The following is a 22,952-nucleotide window of genomic DNA, read 5'->3' as shown; positions in this document are numbered from 1 at the left end:
CTTGGATTCAAGTATGGTTTTTTCTTCCCTTGGGTGCTGGAGGAGCATGCTGAAAATAGAAAGACCCCTGAATCTACAGCACATTGATAGAAAATAAATGGTGTGCTGCAGGGTGCTGCTGTACCTCTCAAAGGCAGCTGAGAAAACTCAGCTGCACAAAAATCCTGAAGTGTATGCTTCCGGAAATGCTTTGTGAGAGAATGTCTAACGCAGCCTGTTCGCTTATACAATTATCTTCCCCTTTGTGTTTTTTTTTTGTTTGTTTGTTTGTTTTGTTTTTTTTTCTGGTGCAAAGAGATGGTGCAAAAGAATTGCATTATTTTGTTCTTGTATCTGCCTGTGTTTTGTGGTGGCTTGGTATATTCTGACGCTAATGGAAAACCATATGGTTGTTCCAAAACAGGTTTTAAGGGTAATATTTCACTTGTGCCAGAATTTTAAAGTAAGAAAGAAAGGCATTCTCTTTCCTAATGGTCCTTAAATGATGTTGCTGGCTGTACTTAATATTATACATTTTAATTGTTTCTCACAGTAACAGCAAGGCAGACATCTGGGGTAACCAGAGAATTAATAGAACTGAAACTTAAGCAAGAGCAAAAAAAAAAAAAAACCAACCAAGAGATAATTGGGTTTTCTTTAGCTTTACCTTAGTTTTTACACATTTTACTCAGAGACCAGAGGGCTTCGGGGAAGTAATCTCCAGCAAAAAAATGCAGAACCTGTATTCCTCTTAGGAGGCAGAAAGTGGAAAGGGGAGGGGTTTCCACAGGTGACCTCATAGGAAATGAAAAGTTCTGAATGTGCAACAGGTGGCTTACCCTCTGGGGTAAATTGCAATGGCTGTTCTAGGCAGGCACGGAAACATCCTCCTTTTGTTTTGCTTCCTGTGCTGTGTCCTTCTGGGTTAGGAATTCATTACCCCATTCGAAGTAGCAAGTCCCGTCTGCTGAATTTAGGTATTGGTGTACAAAATTGTATGATGTGCCTGACGGTCTATTACTACCTGTGAAACCTGAAGCGTTGACGCTGACTTGGCATTGCCTTCACTGACATTGCATCTTGTAAATGTTCTCCGAGTCTATAAACACAAATCCTGGTGTTTGCTATTATTAATGCATTCTTGCTGGGGGAAATGAGGTACAAATCAAGGGCTGCAGGAGCTGGGCTTAAAGAAAGCATGAAAGCAAAACTGTTGCTTACTACAATAAAGAAGCCTGAGCCAAGAGTCAAAGATGCCTATTCCGGTAATTAAAGTGTGATGGGATGCAGACATCTTAACGCAGCTGAACTTTCAGCAGTCATCTGTCCCATCTCAGTTTAATTGCAGCACGGCGCCATTCCTTCAGCAGCGTGACTGAGCGCCTTTCCTGGCTGAGGCATTACAGTCGGGTACCCCGAGGACCTGGGGGTTGCTACAGAGGGGTGCGGCCGCCCCGCTGCAAAAGCGGCTCCTCGTGGCAAGGAGCTTTGTCAGGCTGCGAAGCGGGAAACGTGTCTGAGTGGCTTACGATGGTAACTCACGAAAGGTGTAAGAAGAAAACTCCCGAGGTTGTCCTGGCCCACCTGTTCACGACGGGCCTGCTCACTAGGTGTGTAAGAAAGGACCATCACCTGCATTCCTCTGTTCACCGGTTTGCTTTGCCAGCAAACGCCTCTTACCACGAATTTACCAGGAAAAGGGAAAGCCTCCTGCAATCTGCCACCAGGCCAGCGCCCGGGCGGGCGCCTCCTCGCGGGAACGACAGGCGTTTCTGCGCTGTGCCCCCCGAGCTGGGACCACCCGCCCGCACCCCTCGTCCCGCCGCCGGGGCTGCCGGCGCGGTGCCGACCTCGCCGCCGCGCTAGGGGGCGCCAGCGACCGGGCCCCGGCGGAGCGGGAAGGAAGGGCGCTCCTTCTCGCGGAGGAGGGTTGGGGGGGCGCTCTTTGGTCGCAGCCGCTCACGTGGGCGGCCGTTTCCGGGCAGGCTCTCGGGGGCGGAAGGGGGCTCGCGCTGCCGCGTGGTTGGTGAGTGGCCGGCGCGGCGCGCGCGGGGCTTGGCGGTACTCGTTGCCGCGCGGGAGAAAGAGGAGGAGGAGGGATAGGAAGAGGAAGAGGCACCCGGCCTGGCCTTGGCCTTGCCCTGCCCTAACGGCCGCCTTTTGTGTGACCCGCCCCCTTCCGCACGCTCCTGCGCAGGGCGGCGGGAAAGCGTGAGGAGAACCGCGGGCGTGCCGCCACCGGGAAACCGGCGGCATCCCCTTCCCTCCTCACCGGGCCGCGGGCGTCCTCCGCTACTCCCTCATCTCCCCGCCCCGGTGTCGCGGCACCGCCGCTCCCTCAGCCGCTTCTCCTGCCCCGCCGGCCGCTAGCGGAGCCCCGGCTCTTCCCCCGGGGCGGCGGCGGGGGCTGTCGGCAGCCGAACTCGCGGCCTCCCCGCCGGGAGCCCCGGCACCCGGTCGGGCACTAACGCGCTTTATTTAAACGCCTCGTAGAGCGACGTGAGCGGAGCGGCTACTCGGGAAGGAGGCGGAAGATGTCCCGGGACGGCGAGGAGGGGCGCCTAACGGCCTAGACCTGCGGGAAGAGCCGCCGCCCCCGCTCCGGCAGCGCCTCGGCTCGGGGGTACGGCCTCTGCGGCGTGGCGCCGGGTTTTGGGGGAACCGGGGTGCGCTGGCCGCCGCGAGGAGTTGGTTGCATTGAGTATTGCCCTTTGCTAGCGGGGAGCTCGCCCGGATGGAAATCTTCTATCAGGCGAGAGGAGTCAGGGCGTGTACCTTGCCTTCTGGTTTCTCAGGATTTTCTTGATTTGCTTGAACTTGTAAATACGCTGGTAGCAAGATTCCCTGAGGGTGCTGCCTCAAAACTGCAAGGGAGGAAATGACAGGTGAAACGGCTGCTTTTTTTTTGTCCCATGCTTGTTTCCTGAAGCCTGATGTGAGGATGGCTGAGTGACTCTTCAGGTTGCTTCTGAAAAGTGCTGCGTACAGCTTTACGTTAGAGGAAGTCAGTATTGATTTGAGGTTGTTTTACTTTTTTACATTATAAAACTATTAGTGTAGGAATTGTTAGGTGCACTTAGCTCAGTCCTGCTGGAGGAGGGCCAGCTGAAAATAGGGTTGAAGTCAGAAGGCAGACAGTAGTTTCAGCAAGAAGTTTCAATAAAATATTTACATAACTTCATAAGCTGTATACGGTTTTGCTTAACATCTTACTAGGTAGATACTGTGGTATTTTCATGCTTTGGTTTCGCAACCGTTTTATCTCTGATTTAGCATGGTACTTCTGAATTGGAAATAGTTAGGTTTAGACTTCCAGTATTTTTTTTCCAGAATATGTGGTGCAGGGTAAACTGTGCTTCTTTGTTTTAGTAGGAGAAAGTATATTTTATAATCCTTTTCCTTTAAAGGAACTTAATGGACTTTGTTCAGGTGTGCGTGCACCTATATTGTAAAGTTTTTGGTGCTTACTGGAAGCTCAACATTTCATCTCATAGAGTGAGACTTCCTAAATATCTCCACTAAAGCAAGCTTTGTAAGTGGAAGTAACATTCTTGTCAAAAGCTTCTAGCTGTTTCTCTATGTCTTACAATCAAGTAGTGAAAATCTTGTTGCAGTTCTTTCCTCGAAGATACATATGGTAAAAATCAAAAGCTTACAAAGCTATAGTTGTTATACTTGGATGCTAAAGGGCCTTTTTATTTCAGCACCAAACCCGAAGTTTTTTTTAAAACCTTTTCAGTTGATAGGTTACTTATGCTAAATTTACACCTCCGTTAAAGTGATCTTGCAGACAGCTGTTTGAAGCTAGCACGTGAAAAGCAGAAATTTAGTAGTCAAATGTTTGTATAATCCGTTGTTTAAATTGTTTTAAAAGAATGGAAAATGACAATTGGATGTAAAACATTTCTTAATGATTGTCCTGATGATGTAATGCAGCACAGGTTTACAGTTTGAAATCCATTGGGAAAATCAGCTGTAGAATTATGTTTTCTAGAGTGAATGGTGTTCATATCCACCATAAAAGAATCATTGTTGGGATATTTTATGTAGAAATTTCTAGGTTTATTCAGCTGTATTGTTTTTTTTTTTAGTTAGTTTGTTATCTAAAGTTTGAATGTTGTGTTCACAACTTCTTTGTAGAGTTTAGGTATTAAGAACATGAAAACTTAGTTACCCAAAGAGTAGTTTGAAAGAGAGAAAAACCCAAAGTTTTTGGACATGACAGCATGGACTTTATGCTGCCTACAGTGAGATCTGGAAGTATTTTGATTTCCAGCTCTATAAATTATCTGCTATTATTAGAAAGTTGTGAGATGTTAAACCTCAACATCATAATGGCTTTGTGCTTGCCTCCCCCTTCGCCCTTTAAATTTCTACAACCACTTCTTGGAGTCATCAGCCCATGCATTCATGGTCTTAATTAACTGAAATCTAGGCGCAATTTGTATGTGATGTTGAGTGTTGTGGCATCAGCTTCTGGAGTCTTGTTATGAATGAATTTAGAAGTAGAGATATTGAGGGAAGGCAGATAAAAAAAGGAGCCTGTGGTGTAGTGTTTAGTTTGGGGCTTTTTTTGGTGGGGTGGGGGTGGTTGGCTTTTTTTTCCAATCTGGTAGAATTAAGAGTACTTTTATCAGTACAGATATATCAAAGCCAAAAGGTCATTCAGAAACTGAAATGTGGGTTTTAGTTTGTTTTGGTTATTGTATGTCTATTCTAGAATGACTGTATGCCTTCTAGGTATAGCTACTCATACTACCTTATTTCTTATGCCTTATTAAATATGGCTTGGTATTTCAGACTCTTTTTACTTTATATGTGCCCATTTAACCTAATTTTTTCCTGGTTCTAGTTAAAATTTTTAGATGCACTGACTGGACTTCTCAGTGTGTATGGAAGTTTTCTTAGGTTCTTGGATGCTGCTGCTATCAGCAGAGGCCTGATTAAGCCCATGATTCCACCTGTGCAGACTGTATGATATTAATGATTGAGTTGGTAAACAATGCACAAAATAAATGAAACAGTTCAGTGAGCTCTTTTGGCTTGACACATGAGTCATCTACATAGAAAGCTGCTTTACTGGCAGGAACTTTTTAAAACAAAACAAAACCAACAACTTCATCTGATAAAGCAGTGAAAGATGCAGATACTTAAGTCATCTTTTTCAGTAAACTAATTCTCAGAGCAAAGACAGCCAAAGGAGCAGCAGAATGTTTTCCAAATACTAGAACAGCAGCTCTGCTGTATCAGTCTGCATGTCTGTTTAGGCTAGCATCTTGTCTTAAGAGCAGACAGTAGTTTATGTATAGGAAAAGGCATAAAACCAGTAGCCTTCGTTAGGAAGTTGGTGCTCTTTGGTGAAAGATGTATTTGTAGTGTATTTAATAAAATTAAAATTCTGAATATCTTTTTGCAGAGAATCAGGATGACTAAAAAAAGGAAACATCAAGAAGATTTCCAGAAAGTGAAATTAAGAGTTGGGAAAAAAAAGCCTAAACTTGAGAATGCAACTGATACTACCTTCAAAACAAAGGCCATACAAATTCCTGAGCAGCTTAAAGAAGATGGAGTGCTTCCTACGCAGAATAGAAAACTTAACATAAAGGTATACTGTGACATTACATTCTGAAATGACAGAATTCTTGTCATTTATCTAGGTTTACTATGTTTGCTAGAGTTTAGGAAAAAAAATTAAGAAGCGCCAAACTTAAAAAAAACCCAGCAGAGTATCTGAATACAGCCTCTCTGTCCTTGACAATAAGCTGAGCCATGAATTTGATAAATTGCTGGACCAGCATATAACCCAAAGGAAGGGTTTTTATCATTGCAAAAACTAAAGTTGCACACTGATTTAAGTATCTAGGATTAACATTTGGTTTTTGGATGTCTTGGATTGTAACTTGAGGACAGGGTTTTAAAAAATAAACTTCCTGAGATGCTGTTTTTAAAAAATCTTGTATTTCTTTGGGTGGCGGTTCTGCTTTCCTTCCTTTGAGTCATCTTCTATCTCTTGCAGCTCTCTGCATAAACTGAAGAAAGCTGTTGAGACTGAGATTTCATAATTCTACTTTTGAGAACAAGTGTGAGAGGACTTATTTTTGGTCATCCCCTTGTTAAGTCAGTAGGGTTGTGCATAAACTTAAGAATGAGGATTATCTAATTACCTGCAGGACAAGTCCTGGTATCTTGCTTTTCCTGTCTTTGAATTTTGGTGATTTGTTCATTGTTATGCTTTCAACTGATATTATATTTGTTCTGAACATATTACACTGCTTTGAACAGCAGTGTATCATGAGAACAGATGCTGTACTTTTGAGTGTTTCAGAAAAAAATGTGCTGGAAATAGGTGGGGAAGTTGAAAGAGCTTAAAGTAGTAATGATAGCAAGTATATATGTTTCTTTCCTTTTAGGATCTGCTTTCACAGATGCATCACTATAGTCCTGGGGTTAAGCATAATGCACTTCTTGGGCTCAAAGATCTCCTGTCTCAGTATCCATTTGTAATTGATGCACACCTTTCAAATATAATAAGTGAGGTGGCAGCTGTGTTTACAGACAAAGATTCTGGTGTCAGAGGAGCAGCTGTTCACCTGCTGCAATTCTTGGCTTCAAAAATAAGAGCAGAACAGATTGCACCGTTTTTTCCTTTGGTAAGTGCCCATCTCTCCAGTGCCATGACTCATATCAGTGAGGGGATTCAGGAAGATTCATTGAAAGTCTTGGACGTTTTATTGGAAGCATACCCAGCTCTTCTCACAGACCGCAGCAGTATATTGTTGAAGAATTTTGTAGAGCTTATTTCTCACCAGCAACTGTCAAAAAGACTGAAAAGCAGAGAGAAGCTTTCCTGGATGCTCTCTGTTAACCCAAATCGGAGAATAACTTCTCAGCAGTGGAGGCTGAATGTACTTACCAGGCTCAAGAAGTTTCTCCAAGCAGTGGTAGATGGATCCAGTGAAATAGAGGATGAAGGGCTTCAAGAACAAAAGGACAGCCCTCATTCTGTGAGGAACCCAGTATGTATAAGTTGGAAGGTCCATGCAAATAATCAGCAACATATACAGCTGTTTGAAAATGGTGGCTTACGACCAAAGATCAACTCATCATTTAGGCTGAGGTGAGAAAAAGTTAACTAATTTGGGAATTAATGTCAACTGTGTGATCACAATGTTAAACTGGTTTGTTGCTGTTGAAGACGATTTAATTTTTATTGTGGGATTGTCCCTTAGCCATATCTTAGGGCATTTAGTGTAACGTGCAGTCTTATTGCAGTGACTTGAAAATACAGAAATACTCGGCAGATAACTGTGCTGTCATGAACTCTCCTGTTCTCAAATAAAAGCTTTATTTTATGCTATTCATAATAATTTTGGGAGACCAACTCTAGCATTTTTTTTTTTAATGCGAGTTGATGGCTACAGGTTGTTGCAGGGTATCAAATAGGCCTGGGAGCAAGCAGGCAAATTTCTGTACGTTAAAAGTAAGCTTATTTCTTATACTGTGATAATGAATTTTATGGAAATTTTGTGCTTTTACCTTCAAGACTCATAAGATTAGGAATCTCTTTTCCTTGAATATAGTTCCTCTTAAAAAGGACAGCATAATGAGATATGTCTGGCTGTATGAAGTTCTGCTGAGTTTCCAATTCTAGATATTTTTAACCAGTTCACTGGTTTGTATCTTCACTATGGATAAAAGGTGTCACGTCTGAGACATGTTGATGAATATGGAAGAAAGCGTAGTGTGCTTAGTCACAGAAAATTTTTTTTGTGTTTTTTTTTTTGTTTGTTTGTTTTAGTAGTACTCCAAATAGATGTGAGCTAAAGTTAAGGGAGAAATAACTAACCATCTTTATTTCTCTCCCTCCTTTCTGGTTCACCCACTTCTCAAACTAGAGGGGAACCTCCCACCCCACTTTATGGTGTACCTTTAAGCATTGGCACCCTCATGTACATGCATTACTATAGATCTTGCATACCTGCCTGTAGGAGACCTGGAATGACAGCTTGAAAAACGGAAACTGTTTAGCTGTTACGCAGCACTTCTTATCCATAGATACCAAGGTGGTTTGAAGAGAATTCACGGTCCTTATTTTACTGCTGGGGGAGACTGAATAAGGGGTATAAAGCAGTTACAACAAATTTGTGTAGATCAGTGGCAGAAAAGGGTGTAAAACCCGCTGCCTAATCCATTGCTATGTGTGTCTTGTATCTTTGAGTGAATGAAGTCCAGAAGAAGGTGTTCTTACCACAGGTTTTGGCCTGAATTATCAGGTGTTTTCCATCTCTGTTGTGGAGACACACAAATGACCATTCCATTCCCACTCTCCTAGGCTTCCTCTCAGTAGGTAGCATGTTACTTGTGGTAGGTATGGGAAGTTTACATTAAGCTAAGTAAAATGTGCAGCTTATTCTCATAGAAGTGGTTGTTAACATAGCATAAGGGTTCAGTTGTGATCAACAATATCTGCTGCAGGTAAAACTTTAGCTGGAAACTAGACCAGTGAAGTCCACTTGAGGTAGAGGGAAGGGTTCCATGCTGAGCACAAAACAGTCCAACGGGCTTCATCTCTGCAGTCAGAAGCATACAATTGTGGATGACCATATATCAGAGGATTCTTTTATTGTGCCCTGAATGATATGCAGTGTGTGATATACCATACCCTGTAATAGCTGAAGATGCATTGTATCCAAGCTCTAGGAAAATAAACTTTACATCTGGTGTCACCTGAATTGGATTCTGCTTTTCTGAGGAGCTAGATTTTGGTGAAACATCGTGATCCAGTAGTGGTTATAAATAATTTCAAAAAGGCATCTGCAAGCACAAGGAGGAGCCAGAAGAATAGAAGGAAACATTGCTAGAATCTAAGGCGAGATTGGCAAAGCAAGCTGATGGCAGCAGAACAGAAGGATGGAAAGAGAAGGGGCATCTGCAGAAGGTACTAAAATGTTCTCATTTTATTGCATTTGTGCATACTTTTGGTATATTCATTTTGCACAAAGGGCTAGTATAGCTTGTTTTAGTGGATGTTTGTGAAATTATAGGAGTGTTAAGTTACTGTGGTGGCTTTTGTATTTGCCACTGAAATCTTTTCTGGTAATTTGAGGATGTTTAATTCTGTCTCTTCTGATCTCAGCTGTGGCCTTTTACAGGCATTCCCAGGCCTCTGCTGTGGCCATCACTGCAAGGACAGAAATTACCTCTAATAAGAGGTGCAAAACATCTGTAATGCTCCTTGAGTACTTCCAAATTCTCAAATAGTGTGTGTGTTTTTGTTTAACTAAGTTAATGCACAAAATAGTCAAGTTCTAACTATAGATAATGAGTTGACCAAACCATAAGTAGCCAATTGTGGTGTGTTTGTGTTGGTGGCCTCATCACTAATAGTGCACATAAGTTTCAACTTTGTTCTTTGAAAAGTAGGCTTCCACTTACCACTAATAATATGATAAATTTCTAAAGTTCCTGTATGTTTTCAATCTTGCAAGTTCATCGAGTAGGGGTGGCACCTCATTGATAACCTAGTGATTATAGAAATGGATTTCTCAGAATCAGTTTGCAGCATTAATGTTTAGTAAAATAGATTCTGAGCTTGAAATGCGGTCTGGTTCAACAATGCAAATATTAAGACTTTATTATTATTTTCTACTGTGTGTGAATTACAGATTACAGTGAATTAGGAGATTATTAGAATATATCCTCTGCTTTATGTGCTGACTGCTGCTTTTTACATCAAACTCATTTCAGATGTGAAAAAGTGGGAAGCCTTTACAACTTAAATGTGGTGATGCCGAGGTGCGTGATCTTTTTTCGGACTGGAAGTGATGCTGAAGAGAAATGCTAGACCTTCTGTTGCTGCTGAGAAGCTGCAGAAAAAAGTGGAGAAGACTTGAGACATCAAAATGGAAGACAAAGCATAGTGAATACACACGTATATGGTGTGACCTGTACATCAAATAGAAATGGAAAATACGGTTCACTTTGTGTACTGAGTGTTTCTTTGCTGCAGTTGGCAGCACACAAAAAGGAGGACAATAATGTGCCTTAGACTCTGAGCCATAAAAACTTACTAACTTCTGATGACTTTTCCTATATTAAGCAGCAGAAAGTTGATTCCTTATTTTGTCTTTTATACTTCCATGACTTCCTTTTCCTGAATTTCTGTTGTCCTCTTACTGTCAAATGGCAGATCTGTTACACAGTTTTGATTGTTTTATAAAAATGTCACTTTAAAGGAAAATGACAGCTTAAGGGGTGCGCAAATATTTTGCAGCTCTCCTCAGTAGTATTTCATACCGATACGAAGGTAGTATGCTTTGTAGTGCCATTGAAGAATAGTGATAACAGATCTGTGACAAAAAGATTAATGCTTCAACTGACATAAAATCTTCCCAGTTCTAGTGAACCTGTATTGCTAAGGATATTGCGCTACTCAAATGCATACTGGACAGATTATAGTAGTATTTTGTAATCATCTGGCAATCAAGATTTTATTTACCCCTTCTGTTTTTAATCTTGAATATTTGGAGGCCTTATCTTAAGAGATAGGGGCTTTTTTTGCAGGGGTACATGAAAGCTATGCTAAGTATTCTTGCTTAAATACTTTTGACAGCTGTGTGGAGTATCCCTTTTGGCATGGATTTTTTCTTTTTTCATCCCATGTTCCATAAAAGTACTGAAATAGTTGGGGGTGTGTGTGTGATACTTTTGTAGGAATCTTCAGGTGTGTTGCCAGCTTCTTGGGTTTCATGTGCTGTTCACTGTTTAATTGGGAGATTTTTGTGTTCCAGGAATAGATCGCTTGAATTGCAGAGCTCTGCTGTAATATCAGGTATTATTTTCAGAGAAATTATTAAAGACTACTACTAAAGAACCATTTCAGCCAGTTACTGGCATTTCAGAGTTTCAGCTGAGGGTGTAGTCCTGTCATAGTACATAATTTACAGGACAACCTAACTTTTTCAGTGAGGTTATGGTCTTGATATCAACTGGCTTGTCCATTGGTACTTTAGGATTCGTTGTGGTTATAACTGGAAGATGGGGTTTGTCTACTGTGTCTTTAGATGACAGAGTGTTAAATGTCGAAGCTGGAACCATTCACCCTAAACTCTCCTGATAGTCTGAAAAAAACTGGTGTCTTTACTTCAGTGTCTGCAGCATAGAAGGCATATAGAGCAACAAAAAAGGGATGAATAATACAATTTACATTGACTGCGTACATTGGTTGCTGCAGTTAATACTAAGCTTTATAAAATTTTAAGATGTCCGATAGTTGTAGTAGGTATTAAAGGTAAAACTGGTATTTTTTTTCTTATGACCACTTACATTTCTGCTTGTCCATTTTATTTTGTGCTGGCAATCTAAATTCTCTCTCCCATCTTGCCTTCATTGAAAAAGAGCTTGAATTTGTTTTACACTTTTTTTTAATTCTGCCTGCCCCTTTTACAGTTGTGAATACCTGGGTTTGTTTTGGTTTAGTAATTTTCTTGAGATACCAATTTCAACCAGAGAGAAATGACAGAATAAAATTTTCTATTATATGCATGTTATAGGTGGTTGCACCATCATGAGAGATGTAGCTTCATAGAAGGTTACAGCTAATTGGATAATTTGGAAATGACAGAATGACCAGGAAAAACTGCTTTACCTCTTTAATCCAATATGAAATTAACATATTTGTAAACAGAATTTCTCTGCCTATATGTGGAAAGAAAGCGAATAGTTCTTCAGATACTATTTTGGGTGTCTATGTAAAGAAAAATCACTGAAATCACTGAAATAGAAAGGAGTTTAACAGGAGGTTCAGTATACAAATTTTATGGATATTAGGAAGTTAGAATTACGATGAGAATTCCCTGCTGTGAGTTAGAAAACAAACTCCTCATGGAAAACAATGCCAGAAATCATCAGTTGAAATTATTGTTGATTTTTTTCTCGTTTTTTTAAGGGCTCTTGTTATTTGGAAACCCTTTCAGAAGCTTCTGTATTGCTTAAAATCAGCAGGAGTTATTCAGGGCTTTTGTTCTTTAAAGAACCTTCTTTTTAAAATGGATACAAATTGCCTGAATTTATCCAGGAGCTGGATTTGGTCACTTGTGCTGATAATCCCTTCTGAAACACAAACGAAGTGTGTCATAAGGGGGGAAAAAGTCCTTCGGGTTTTTTTGCTTTCTGGGAGACATTTCTTAATTTAAAATGTATCTCTTCATTTTCTGGTAATTTTTGTTTAACTTCATTATCAGATCATTTTATTAATTTTCCAGCTAGTTGCTCTCCAGAGCATTATAGTTAGGCATCAGGTGGGAAGCAAAGTTATATTTTTTGCAGAATGGTGTTGTTTTTTTCCTATTAATATGAACAACCATTATGTTTATTATAGCTGGAGATGGTTATTAACTGTAATAAACCTCATACATTTGACCACACTTTGTAGTCAGTTTCATTATTTTGCTTCAAGGAGCTTAAAACTTAAAGCTTTTTTTTATTCTGTTGTGCTGAGTACAGTGAATTCTTATCTCTTGGTTGAAGGTGATATGAGAATGCAAATCATATTTCTCCACTATATAGACTTTACATATAACAATGGGGAAAGAAATACTGAAATCTAAGAAGTTGTTACAGAAGCACATAAACTTGCAGGGAGACTTGGGAGCAGGTTTGTTGTAGATGGTTTGAACTCCCTTTTTTCCATACTGAAATATCTAGCAGGAAAACAAGCAAACATTTAATGTATTAAAAAGGTAATTTTTCCTGTTTTTCAGAAAGCAGGAAGGTGGTATTGCTCTAATCTGTTTTTAAAGGTGTGATCTTTATCTTTTTTTTTTTGCTTTTGTCGTTTAGGTCTCTGGCAAGCGTAATGGACAGTGCAGAAAAAGGCCTGTCCTCGGCTGAAAACTTAAAAGGTTTCATTGAGATAATAATTCCATTACTGATTGAGTGCTGGATTGAAGCATCTCCTGCACAATCAGCTCCCATTCTTGGAAACCTTTTGGAATCAGAATCTCAGCAGCTTATGCAGCAAGTGCTTAGTATAATACATTTATTGTGGAAACTCACAAAGCGACATGATGAAACATACAAAATGGTAAGGGAGAAGTGATCCATGGCATAATAATGACAGTTCATTTTGTTTTCATCGGAAACTAGTGATTTGGTATTGGAAGTAGTGGAAATATTTTATTGAGAGAGAAAAATCCTAGGTTTTGAGTAGAAGTTGAGTTTGGATTTTGTCAAGTCATCTTACTCCAGAAAAGAATCTGTTGAACTGAGCAATGAGTTTACCGATTGTCAAGAAGGATTCCTGGAGATTGACTGCAGCACAGAAGCTTTTGAAACTGAAAGTGGCATTGGAGAAAAGGAGCATTTTGTCTCCTGGATAACCTCTAGAATATAGATTTGAACTAGGTGTGGAATGGAATTTTGTTCCTTGTTTTTATGTGTTGAAAAATTTTAGGGGGAGGGGGGTGGGTTAGAAATGAACAAACCCTAAAGCCTTGGAAAGAGAGGGGGTAACAGTGGTATGAGATCCTGTAATTGCTTGGTGCAACCGATGTTGTGTCATGATTGGTACTATCACAAGACATAGAATCAAAACCTCAGTAAGAATTTTGGACACTATCCATGAAGGCTTTTTTCCCCCCTAATTGTTTTACTGTCTTCTACTTAGATAAATTAATTGCTGGGGTTTTTTTAACTTCTGCTGCTCTACCAAAGATTTTGCAAACTGGAAAGAGAATGCTCTTCACTTTCCATTTTGGCTATTGAGAGTAGTTGGAAGGAATGTCTTGACAGGTCTTTGTTTTACCATTGTATAGGACTGTAGGTCCATTTGCTAAACAAAAATGTACATATAGAATAATTGTTGAAAGTCATTTGTGGAATCATTCCATTAGGCCAGAGTTACCCAACTTACACAACCTGAGGTATAGATTTAGTGTGTCCGAACAAAACATGCTGTTCCACTTTCATCTTTCCTAGAAGGCCTCTTGGAAGCAGGCAGAAAGCAGGCCATTGGCCCATTAAATATCTGTGACAGCCTGCTGCTCCTGTCCTGTTTCTTTAGGGTACTGCAGAGCTGCTGCCCTCAGCCACAGGGTGCCTGCATTTCAGGCACATGAAAGGAGTGTTCCTGTGTCAAGATGTAGCTTTTTTAGGTACATGCAGTTGCATTATGACCTTAAGATGGTTTTTTTGGGGGGGGGAAAACCAAAACAAACTACCACCCTTATGTCCATAAAACCTTTTTTATCAAATTGCAGTTTAGATAAGATAAACTGTTTATCTTATTGTTTCTTTTGTAGTCACCTTTATATATAAAAGGCATTCAAGTGGCTCAGTTTGAAAATGGTAACTTTTCTTATTTGATAGACCTTGGGCTTATGGGCCAAAGTGGTTATTAGAGACACTTTGGAAAACTATGAATATGCCTAGTTGGAAACCTGTTAATCTTTGAAATAGTTTAATGGTCGTTCTCTGTTCTTAACTTGAATATCAAAAAGATTATTCTGTCTGACCAATCTGATAGCAGTGCCGGCTTTTTTTATGATGAGTTCTGCTGGACAGTTTGTGGAATGGTAACTGAGTGTCTGCTAACCCACAAAACAAAATTGTTTTTAAATATTGAAAAAAATCCTCTGTGAGGATGGCCTTTCTACTGGGAAACTTTTTGTGTCAGTAGGCTTTGAACTACGAGTGCACTAATGATGGAGGAAGATGAAATCAGTGTTAGAATATGTCTTAATGGAAAACTCAGGACAGTCACTGCCAGTAAATCAGAGTACATTCTGATTTTAAGTACCCTAATAAATTGATATAAAAGCACTTTCAATTCACATCTCTAACTTACTTGGTTTAATATTGCAGACACCCACATTAATATGTGCTAAGAAAATACAGTGGTCTGGTTTAGATTAAATGTTGTCGCTCAACCTTGACTTATCATAATTTCACTCCCTTGGTTTGTGGACCTTCAGATTCATGCGCATACGCTTCACGTTTACATCTGAAAGTACACGTATATGAAAACTTGCGAACAGAAGCTGAAGTTCTGGTTTTCCTTTGATTCCAATAACAGATTTTGGAAGATGATTGCATTGATGTATTTCACTTACTACTGTGTTTTCTGTCTCATCTGTTTTCCTTAACAGGAACTATGGCTTCGAATGAATTACCTTGTTGATTTCAAGCACCACTTCATGCGTCATTTTCCTTATTCTTTACAAGAAACAGTGAAGCACAAAAAGAAAGATTTGTACAAAGGGTAAGAATAAAATCAGTGTTGTTACAGCTTTTAATTTACAAGATAAGTGAGACGATGTGAGTTATGCTTTATCCAGTGTTAAGATTTTACTGTTAAAAAAGAACACAAAAAAAAGTTTAGTCCTTGAAGATCTGTAGGGAAATTTTTACAGGAAGGTAGCACTGCTTTGAATTGAGAAGTTTTGGTTGCTCCTTTTAGAAGTATTGTATAAGTAGTCATCTGAATAGCCTCCAGTAGAAATTGAAATACTGCCTTAGAGAAATGAAAGTATTTTATTGAACGCTTGACCTGGAATTCACATTTTGCTAAACGACGATCTGTGTTAGTTGGACTAGATTAATATTTCTGCACATTTTCTTCAGCTGACTGCTGAATTACATTGAAGCACAGTTAAAACTTTTTTTTCACCCACATATACTCTTCTGTAGTTGTATTACAGGGCTGGATAAATACAGCTAGGAGGGGAGATAGGACATGTTGTACCTATTCTGTAAGGCAAAGCTGTACTGGAGCAGGAGAAGTCAAACGCTCACATGTTTCTTCAGTATTGAGCTGGCAGAGTGGTTGCACCAATTTTGTTCTGATACAGGCCGGTAGCAGGTTGTCTCACCTCTCAGCTCCCAGATGTGAGACTATATTCATGCAAAGTATGTTCTGGAGTCATACCGTGCCACTGCAGTCCATATAAAACACTGGTGTAGTGTACAGTGGGTACCAGCCCATGTCTGTCTTGGTTTCAAATACTTGCAAACTGTGCCGTGGCAGATTGAGCTGTAGTGGTAGAAGCAGCTCTTCCCATACTAAGGGTCTACCATGGTGCAGGTATACTTGAGGCTGAAATCCTATTTGACATTTTGACTCTTGCATTTTCCCTTCCTGGAAGGGCACATAGATCAGAGGTACAGCATAGCTCTTTTTAAAATACTTTCATTACAAGTCTTACCTATTAAGTTCATAAAGCCAAAAGGTGTTTTGCTTTTCCATATTTTGACCTGAACACCCTTCCTTGAAACTGGAATTCTCAGAATTAGTAGTTAGGCAATGCAACTAGCTTATCTTTATAGGTGACAGCCTGGCTAACCATACCTGTTGATCCTTCTTCACTCCGCTGCTAAGTTTTGCCCCGTTCTTGCCCTTTAAAATAAATATATTGTTGGATACATCCAGGGGAAGTAATCTGTGAAACTATTTTGACTGCTACTTCAAGACTTCTGGAAGCTTAGCTTCATGCCATGAAAATAAAATAGTTGCCTTTGTTTTCCTTGCTTACCAATATATCGTGTTGAAGGCCTGCATTTGGAAACCTTGCATGGCATCTTGAGGCTTCCTGCCTTGTCCAGATTGCAAAATGTTGCAGAAGTTTACCACAATACTACTAATAGTGCTTAGTATCTACATATTCTGAACATGAAAAAGTTGTTAGCATTTATGCCATGTATAAGTGATGTCCACGGGTTGAGATTTATTTACTGATATTGTAATGGTTGGCTCTGAACTGAAGGGTGAATACCCTTAGGTTAGTGCAGGTTAAAGTGCTTGTTGCTATTTCATTTTCACAGTTCTACTTTGTGTTCCAAATGTAGTCATGCTATAATTTTTTGTTTTTGTATACTGTGAGTGACTAATCAGCAAGTAGAGAAATTCTAGCGTTATGTGGCAAGCTGCAATACTCTTGATTCCTTTTCTTGATATCCCTTAATTTTGTCTTTCAAACCTGTGCAGGGCAACAGGGTGGTCCTGCACGGTATTGCGATGGCGAAGAAATGTGTTTCTGTTACCAAAATATGAGTTTGAAAAAAAGTACATAAATGGACTTCTTTGCTGTTCATGGTGCTTTTTGTCATTGTGTGGTAATAACAAATTCCATGTGGTTCCTCATGGAGGAGACTGAAGTGAAGGATTAAATTTTTTTTTTAGCCTTCCTTGACCGGTTTCAGTAACCTAAAAGTGCTGCTAGGCCAAAGTAAAAACGTCAAACAGGAGAAGCCAGCTACAAAGATACAATTTAGAGCTTTGGTTGTTGCTGCCACTGTAAATGTGAGAAATAGACATTTTAGTGGCAAAACAAAAATTTTCGAGTGCCCATGTCTCAAATGTGAAGACTTAAAATTCATACTGTCTTTAAAACTTTAGCAGTTAGAATTTTTTTACATAGTGTAATTTCTACCAAAGTAATGTATATTAAAAGGCACAAAATATTTTTTAAAATTTTTCTTTTTCCTTTTTCTGCCCTCCCCCTTAGCAACAAGTATTGTATGACACCCTCAAACAGTGTAGACCATCTTTTACTGAACTTAACCTTGTGCGACATAATGGTTTCACTAGCAAGCACTTCAACACTTCAGATGGATTCTAGTTGGCTGGACATGATAAGGAAATTTGTGACAGATACTCTTCAGGATGGCAGCAAGCTGAACAGCAAGCAGGTGAACAGATTGCTTGGTGTGACTTGGAGACTGATGCAAATACAGCAAAACAAAGGTAAGATATGAGTAGTTTCTGAAAAGCAAAATTATGCACTGACAAAGAGCTTGAGTTACTCTAGAATTTTTAGTTACTTCATCTTATATCCTCAGTTGTTACATCATAATGTATTTTGTCTATCAAGGCAGATTGAATTCCATGGTCATATCCCTCTGTGTAGCATTGTAAACTGCTTGATTTTTAGGAATGCTGTCAAACTATTTTCTTTTCGTAATTCTTAAAGATATTATTATAATTGGGAAGATTAGTTTTCATCATTAAAAAAAATAATTACTAGGATGGAGAGGTGTATGATAGATCAATATTCCAGTCCTTTTTAAAAATGATTAATGTAGCTGGTAGACTCCCTTGAGTACTGTCAGATGGCCATTCTGGTTCTGTGATGACATGAAATGCCAGGATAGTTCTGATGGAAGCTGCTGTACAATATTTTCCAATGTGTTTGATTTGAATCCTTTTCCAGGAGAAAACATATTTCCTGTTGTGACTTGCAGTATTCTGTCTTGGCTTTTTTTTTTCCTTTTGAAGTATTATTTGGTTATGTTCCGGATGAGACCTTGGTTGATGTGTCTGTTAAGAGATTGATGTAGGACTTCTTTAAGAAAGAAATTTTTCAGTAAGTCTAAAGGTGGCATGGGTCTGTTGTGTCTTACCAGTCTGGTAGAAGTGAATTCCACAGCCATGCAGCCAAGTAGAGTTTATAGAAAATGTTTTGCCCTTAGCAGGGCACTTCATTGATTGTTTTCATGGCTAGTGTTGTAAGATGAAAAGATGTCATGTGTCCCTCAAATGTATTTTGGCAGTTAGCGTATTGCCTTCTAGATCCATTTCAATTAGGAATCTGTCTGTTCCTGTGACCCTGAGGACAAAGACCATAAGTAATCATTCCTATTTGCACTCCATATTTAGCTTCCTGCTGACGGCAAATAATAGTCCATAGTCAGAGGTGTGCCTGCCTCACCAGCTGAGCTACAGCAGAAGAGTTGTTACTCAGGAAAGTAATTTCCAAACTATTGTTAGTCTGTTAAATAGGATACTTCACGCTTTTTCTTGTAATGAAACATTTTTTTTTCTTTGCCTACCAACGTTTTACCAGATAGTACATAATGGCTGATGTTTTTCTAAGCAAAGTGGCTGGTTTAGTGCAATAATTTTCCTCAGGAATGCAGAAAATAAATAAGCTTAAAAAATGTTTAAATGACATTCCAAAATATTAATATGTATGGATCTTGTCTGCTGATCCAGTAAAAGTTTGGAAATTTCACTGCAAGTAGGAATTCCTGACCTCATGAGTCTATCTGTTTGTGTGGACAATCATGTCATCCCTTCAAGATAATCCTTGTGCAGTACTAAAAGCCTGACTAGATGTCAGATTAAAATTAATTTACTGGCTGTAGAGGAAATAGAGCCTTGACATGCTGGAGAAATGGGCTGATGGCTCAACAAGGAGGAGTGCAAATTCCTGCACCTGGGGAGGAACAAGCCTATCTACTGTACATGCTGGGGGCTGACCAGCTGGAAAGCAGCTTGGCAGAAAAGGACCTGGGGGTCCTGGTGGACACCACGTTGAGCGTGAGTCAGCAACAGGCCCTTGTGGCAAAGAAGGCCAGTAGTGTTCTAGGCTGCGTTAGGACTGTTGACAACACGTTGAGGGAGGTGATCCTTCCCCTCTATTCTGCACTGGTGAGGCCACACCTGGAGTGCTGCATCCAGTTTTGGGCTCCCCAATACAAGAGAGAGATGGACATACTGGAGAGAGTCCAGCAAAGGGCCATGAAGAGATGAATGCACCAGAGCATCTCTCCTAGTAGGAAGGGCTGAGAGCTGGGACTGTTAGTCTGGAGAAGGGAAGGCTCAGGGGGCATCTCATCGATGTATGTAAATACCTGAAGGGAGAGTGCAAAGAAGATGGAGCCAGGCTCTTTTCAGTGTTGTCCAGTGACAAGAGGCAGGTACAACCCGAAACACAGAATTTCCATCGGAACATCAGGAACACCCTTTTTCACTGTTAGGGTGACCAAGCATTGACACAGGTTGCACAGAGAGGTTGTGGAGTCTCCATCCTTAGCGGTATTCAGAAGGTGTCTGGACATGGTCCTGAGGAACTGGGTCTACATGACCATGTTTCAGCAGGGGTGTTGGACCAGATGACCTCCAGAGGTCAACCATTATGTGATTCTGTGGAAGAAGAGCTTCCTTCCTTGATTTTTGTTTTGATGGTTCTGAACTTCCTTGTGTCAGATGATACTGTAAAAGAAAGAACATACCAAAATTAAAACTCTTGATTTATTAAAAACTTACCTGACATTGAGATTAAGGGCTTGGAAGGGTTATGTCTTCTTTAGAAGACAATGCAAAAGGAAAAAATGAATAATTACAAAAAAATAGTTTTTTTAGAATGCAGTGGAAATCAAGGGGGGGAAATTTAGACAGAAAACCAAACAGCTAATGAATGAGAGATTAAATAAGACCCCAGTCAACCTCCTGTGCATTATGCTGCAAAAGCACGGTGGTATCTTTGCAGTCATGTTTTTCAGGGTTGCCTATTCTGAGATCAGAACTCTGGATCTACTCTCTGTAATTAGGAGGTCTGCTCCTTTTGTGCATTTCTCAGGTATGACTTCAGCAGCAGCTTGCCTGCTAACTGTATTTTTGATAAATTCTCTTTGAGTAATGAAGAGAGCACACATAGTCACTTCAGAAGAAGGCTTGCCACGTGCCAATTAAAACTGAAATGTTAAAAATCTTGAGGACTTTGGCTGCATTTTGGAAGTCTGTATAACGTGGATCTTTTAAGTACTACTTTTTAAGAGCACATTTTAAAATTGTTTTTAAACTTGTCCTGTTCATATGAAGCAATACAAATAGGAGTACCTGCTTTACTAAACGTGCCACAGTGTTATTGAAATGTGGCTGAATGTTCTACACACTTAGAATATGTACTTCTTGTTATAGTTCATTAAATAGCTAAAAACTACTTAAATGTGTAATTGTTACTCAATTAGAATTAGCAAGTGTTCTGTTTAAGAAACTGTCCAAGATGAATCTTCACCTGGAGTATGTGAATTGAATAAGTTGATGCTCCTAATGCAATGAAAAGAACTTAATAATTTATCTTAATTAAAATCTATTCTAATATTTGATGTGGTTTTTGTTGACAAATGTGTTAGATTTCAACTTCTAAATGGCTCCCTGTATTATGCTTGAGTATGACCATGTGTTGTGGCTGGGCGATTTAGATTGCTTAAGAATTACCATCAAAGCAATTAGTGAAAGTGGTTTTAATATAGTGTTGTAAAAGTGCGACTTAACAAAGTTCGATGGCAAGGTTCACTCTATTATTGTACGGCACAATCGTTTGAACAATGACTTGGTACCAAGGCACAAATCAAAGTTACCATACTACAAGGTGATGTGCAATATTGATTGCTTACCAAAGACCTGCCACTGGTAAAAGGTGTGTCTGCCTCGAGGAGCAACCTTGAGAGGTGTCCCAGCTCAAGGGGAGATCACCACCTTTCAGCCATGCTGCATAACAGGGAGAGCTCGAAGAAGGTGCATTTTGGCTGTCATATTTATGGAATAAAGTGGTTGGCTTGTATTCAGTTACATGCAAGGGGAAAGGTACGCATGAGACTCCTTGTCCCTGAAACGTCCCGTTTTCCTTGAGAAACGGGCTCTTGGAACAGCCACCTGCTATTCATGTGTTAATTGGGTGATCCAAGCTTATATGCATCGATGGTCACTGTGTCACTCTGCTCCTTTGTGGGTTTTTAGAGAATAGATTGAAACCAGAGGAGTTCTTGGGCTGTTAATGCCTCAGGCCTTGACCTCCTTTGGAGCCTGTACCAAACTACTGCTAGTTTGCTTAAGGAGTTGAGTGCATCCAACATGCCATGCCGTTTCAGGTGCTTTTTATAGTGTGTGTTTTAGTGAAAATCTCTATATGATAACTTAAATATCTTTCCTGAGAAGAGTTTTACTGATAAAGACCAACCCCTGACCGGATCTGCAATCATTTTTAGTATGGAGCATTCTTGTTCCTGTGGGCAGCAGTAGCTCTGTTCAGTGTGGAATACATTATATCTGTTTTTGAATACATAACTTACTACGACTGCTCTGTACACCTGAATGGAAAGGCAAAGGTTTCCCGTTCTTGGTTTATGAAGATAATGAAATGATTGCTGCTACTTAGGTATATCTTAACAGAAATTAATTCCTTGGGACCCCAAGCTCTTCTGAGGCAAATTGAGTCAAGGTCTCATACCCTTCATCTATCTCTTAAGCCTGGAAAGAATGGGGAAAGCATCTGAAAAGATGTCTTCTCTGAACTCAGATACTTGCATGGCTTTTTCCACGCTTTGTTAATTTTTACATCCAGTTAGTTTAATCTGGTTTCCAAAGAAAATGGTCTGTTTCTCAGTCTGCTATCATGACTTCTGCACTTGCTGGCTGGTTTTGGCCAATTTTGGCATAAGGGTAGAACATACATACATTCTTTTAAGTCTGGTGATAACACAGGGCTGACGAGCTTTGGAGGAGAGAAGGTAGCAGTGCAAGTTCAGCAGTTCTCTTTGTAGTGGCTTGCCAGTGGCCTCTCAAGGTATGTACTTTCTGGTTAATCAGCAAATGTGATTTGGAGTCAGCTTGTTCAAAGACATGGAGAGTTGTAAGGCTGGTGTGTGTGGCAGGGAGAAAGGGATAGTATAGAGAGAACTGAAGGCACTGTGACAAGTGTGGTTTGGGTGAGCATAGATGAGAAGTAAGAGAAAATCAGTGCAAGGTTACTGCACTAATGGAAAAGGATGTGCAAGTGTCATAGTTTAACCCCAGCGAGCAACTAAGCACCACACAGTTGCTCGCTCACTCCCCCTCCCCGGTGGGATGGGGGAGAGAATCAGAAGAGTAAAAGTGAGAAAACTCGTGGGCTGAGATAAAGTCAGTTTAATAGGTAAAGCAAAAGCCATGCACACACGCAAAGCAAAACAAGGAATTCATTCACTCCTTCCCATGGGCAGGCAGGTGGTTCAGCCATCTCCAGGAAAGCAGGGCTTCATCATGTGTAACAGTTACTTGGGACGACAAATGCCATAACCCTGAACATTCTGCTTTCCTACTCCTTTCCCCCAGCTTTTATTGCTGTGCACAATGTCATACGGTATGGGTTATCCCTTTGGTCAGTTGAGGTCAGCTGTCCTGGCTGTCCCCTCCCAGCTTCTTGTGCACCCCC

At 40.2% G+C, this 22,952-nt stretch overlaps 1 protein-coding gene across 1 annotated transcript in view; it reads left to right on the top strand.

Moving 5' to 3' along the window:
• The first annotated feature begins 1,914 nt into the window (after positions 1-1,914).
• The window catches only part of TEX10 (testis expressed 10), a 60,106-nt gene continuing 39,068 nt past the window's right edge, over positions 1,915-22,952 (top strand). The window contains exons 1-7 of the mRNA XM_064443161.1: positions 1,915-2,005; positions 2,473-2,602; positions 5,396-5,584; positions 6,390-7,096; positions 12,820-13,063; positions 15,126-15,238; positions 17,481-17,719. Coding sequence (XP_064299231.1) covers positions 5,405-5,584; positions 6,390-7,096; positions 12,820-13,063; positions 15,126-15,238; positions 17,481-17,719 — 1,483 coding nt within the window. The 5' untranslated portion in view covers positions 1,915-2,005; positions 2,473-2,602; positions 5,396-5,404. The remainder of the gene's footprint in view (positions 2,006-2,472; positions 2,603-5,395; positions 5,585-6,389; positions 7,097-12,819; positions 13,064-15,125; positions 15,239-17,480; positions 17,720-22,952) is intronic.

Source organism: Phalacrocorax carbo, chromosome 2 (assembly GCF_963921805.1).
Source record: "Phalacrocorax carbo chromosome 2, bPhaCar2.1, whole genome shotgun sequence".
Taxonomy (NCBI): Eukaryota; Metazoa; Chordata; class Aves; order Suliformes; family Phalacrocoracidae; genus Phalacrocorax; species Phalacrocorax carbo.
The sequence above is the reverse complement of the archived record's forward strand: the minus strand, read 5'-3'. Positions and strand labels throughout refer to the sequence as shown.